Source organism: Condylura cristata, unplaced genomic scaffold, assembly GCF_000260355.1.
Source record: "Condylura cristata isolate star-nosed mole 26May11 unplaced genomic scaffold, ConCri1.0 scaffold00031, whole genome shotgun sequence".
Lineage (NCBI taxonomy): Eukaryota > Metazoa > Chordata > Mammalia > Eulipotyphla > Talpidae > Condylura > Condylura cristata.
In genome coordinates this window covers 11,217,610-11,219,046 of record NW_004567132.1, presented here as the reverse complement: position 1 = coordinate 11,219,046, position 1,437 = coordinate 11,217,610, and the positions used below count along the sequence as shown (strand labels likewise).

General features: G+C 42.7%; 1 protein-coding gene across 2 annotated transcripts in view; it reads right to left on the bottom strand.

Annotated features, from left to right (window-relative positions):
• Positions 1-441: 441 nt before the first annotated feature.
• Positions 442-1,437, bottom strand: part of MEIS1 (Meis homeobox 1) — a 130,951-nt gene continuing 129,955 nt past the window's right edge. The window contains exon 12 of one of the 2 annotated variants that reach the window (XM_004691462.2): positions 442-1,257. In XM_004691462.2, coding sequence (XP_004691519.1) covers positions 974-1,257 — 284 coding nt within the window. In that variant the 3' untranslated portion in view covers positions 442-973. The remainder of the gene's footprint in view (positions 1,258-1,437) is intronic. The other variant, XM_004691463.2, reaches the window with a different exon arrangement.

Here is a 1,437-nt window from a genome sequence, read left to right as displayed (position 1 = left end):
GGAAAAATACACACATGACTGATGCTTTGCTCAGAAATAAAGTCAACATATTAAAAATAAATCTTCCGTCTATGTTTTTGAGCTGCATAAAACAGGAAGTGATGTACAAGGTGGTGGTTGCATGGGGACAATGATGCTTGATGTGACAATTAGGCTTCTAAACACACGGCCTTTTGGTTTCCATGCTTCCTCCTACCAGTCTCCTTAAGACACTGCCTGCAACAGCTGATTAATCATTGTTGATGACTGCAGTTTTTCCCATCCTTCCCGATTTACATCTGTTCAGGCCAATTCAAATATGGTGAGTAAATGAATTAGACATGCAAATTCAAGCCCCAGGCTAGAAAGAGGGAGAGAAGGAAAAGGGGGAAGGGGGAGAGGGAGGGAGGGCAGAAAAGAGGAAGGGAAGGAGGGAGAGGGGAAGAGAGAGAGAGAGGGAGATTGAGAAAGTGTGTGAGAGAAGAGAGAGAGAGAAAAGAGAGAGAGAGAGACAGAGAGAGAGCACGCACATGGCTGAAATCCTAGGCTAGAAGAACGATTCTTCTGCCTGATAGTTATTTTAATGCTCTAAAAATCCTGCAAATCAGACCTTCCTGTCCCTTGCAGGATAACTGTAAGGCTTTTTAATGTAAGGAGGCTTCTGGAGGAAGTGAAGAGCTATGGAAACAACACACATAGTGTGGAAAAATTTCACATTTTTTTTAAAAAATCTATAAGAAACAACGTAATATGGATAACAGTATAATAGCATTTACAATATTTCACTCTTTGTTCTCTTAATGTCTTATATAGTTATTTAGCATGTCCCCCAAATTGACTTCGGTTGGTATTTCCTGCTTTTTAAGAGTCCCTATGAAGAATTAGGGATGCTCCTTGGTCCAAAGTAGATGCCAAGAATGGAACTCCACAGTCATTGCAGAAAAAACATGATTTGAAACCAGTCACCACTGCAGACAATGCATATTCCCTTAAGCTACTGAGCATGAATGTCCATGACTTGTCCACTCATTGTTGGGTCTCCTGTATTAAGAACCGTGGGGCTTGATGCTGACATTGGCATTCCAGGGTGGGGCGGTCCTCCATGCATCATCACTGTTGGGTGGTGAGGGTGTCCAGGAATGTACGTATGCATGGGGGGCCCATGACGCAGCTGAGCAGGATGGGGGGGCATCTGGGGCTGGGTATAACTTGGCTGTCCCATACTCACACCCATTGGACCACCCCGGGCTACATACTCCCCTGGCATACTTTGCAGCCCTGTAGAAATTCAAAAGAAAAAAAACAAAAAGAAAATATTATGAAAAAGCAATAGTGTGGTTCTGGCTATGGCAATTCTATAAAAGCCAGGGAACATTGTGATGAAGGGAACTTGGGTCTCTAAAGTATTCTTTGGCTTCAAATAGAAGAAAATAAAATGAGGAATGTCATGCTTGAAAC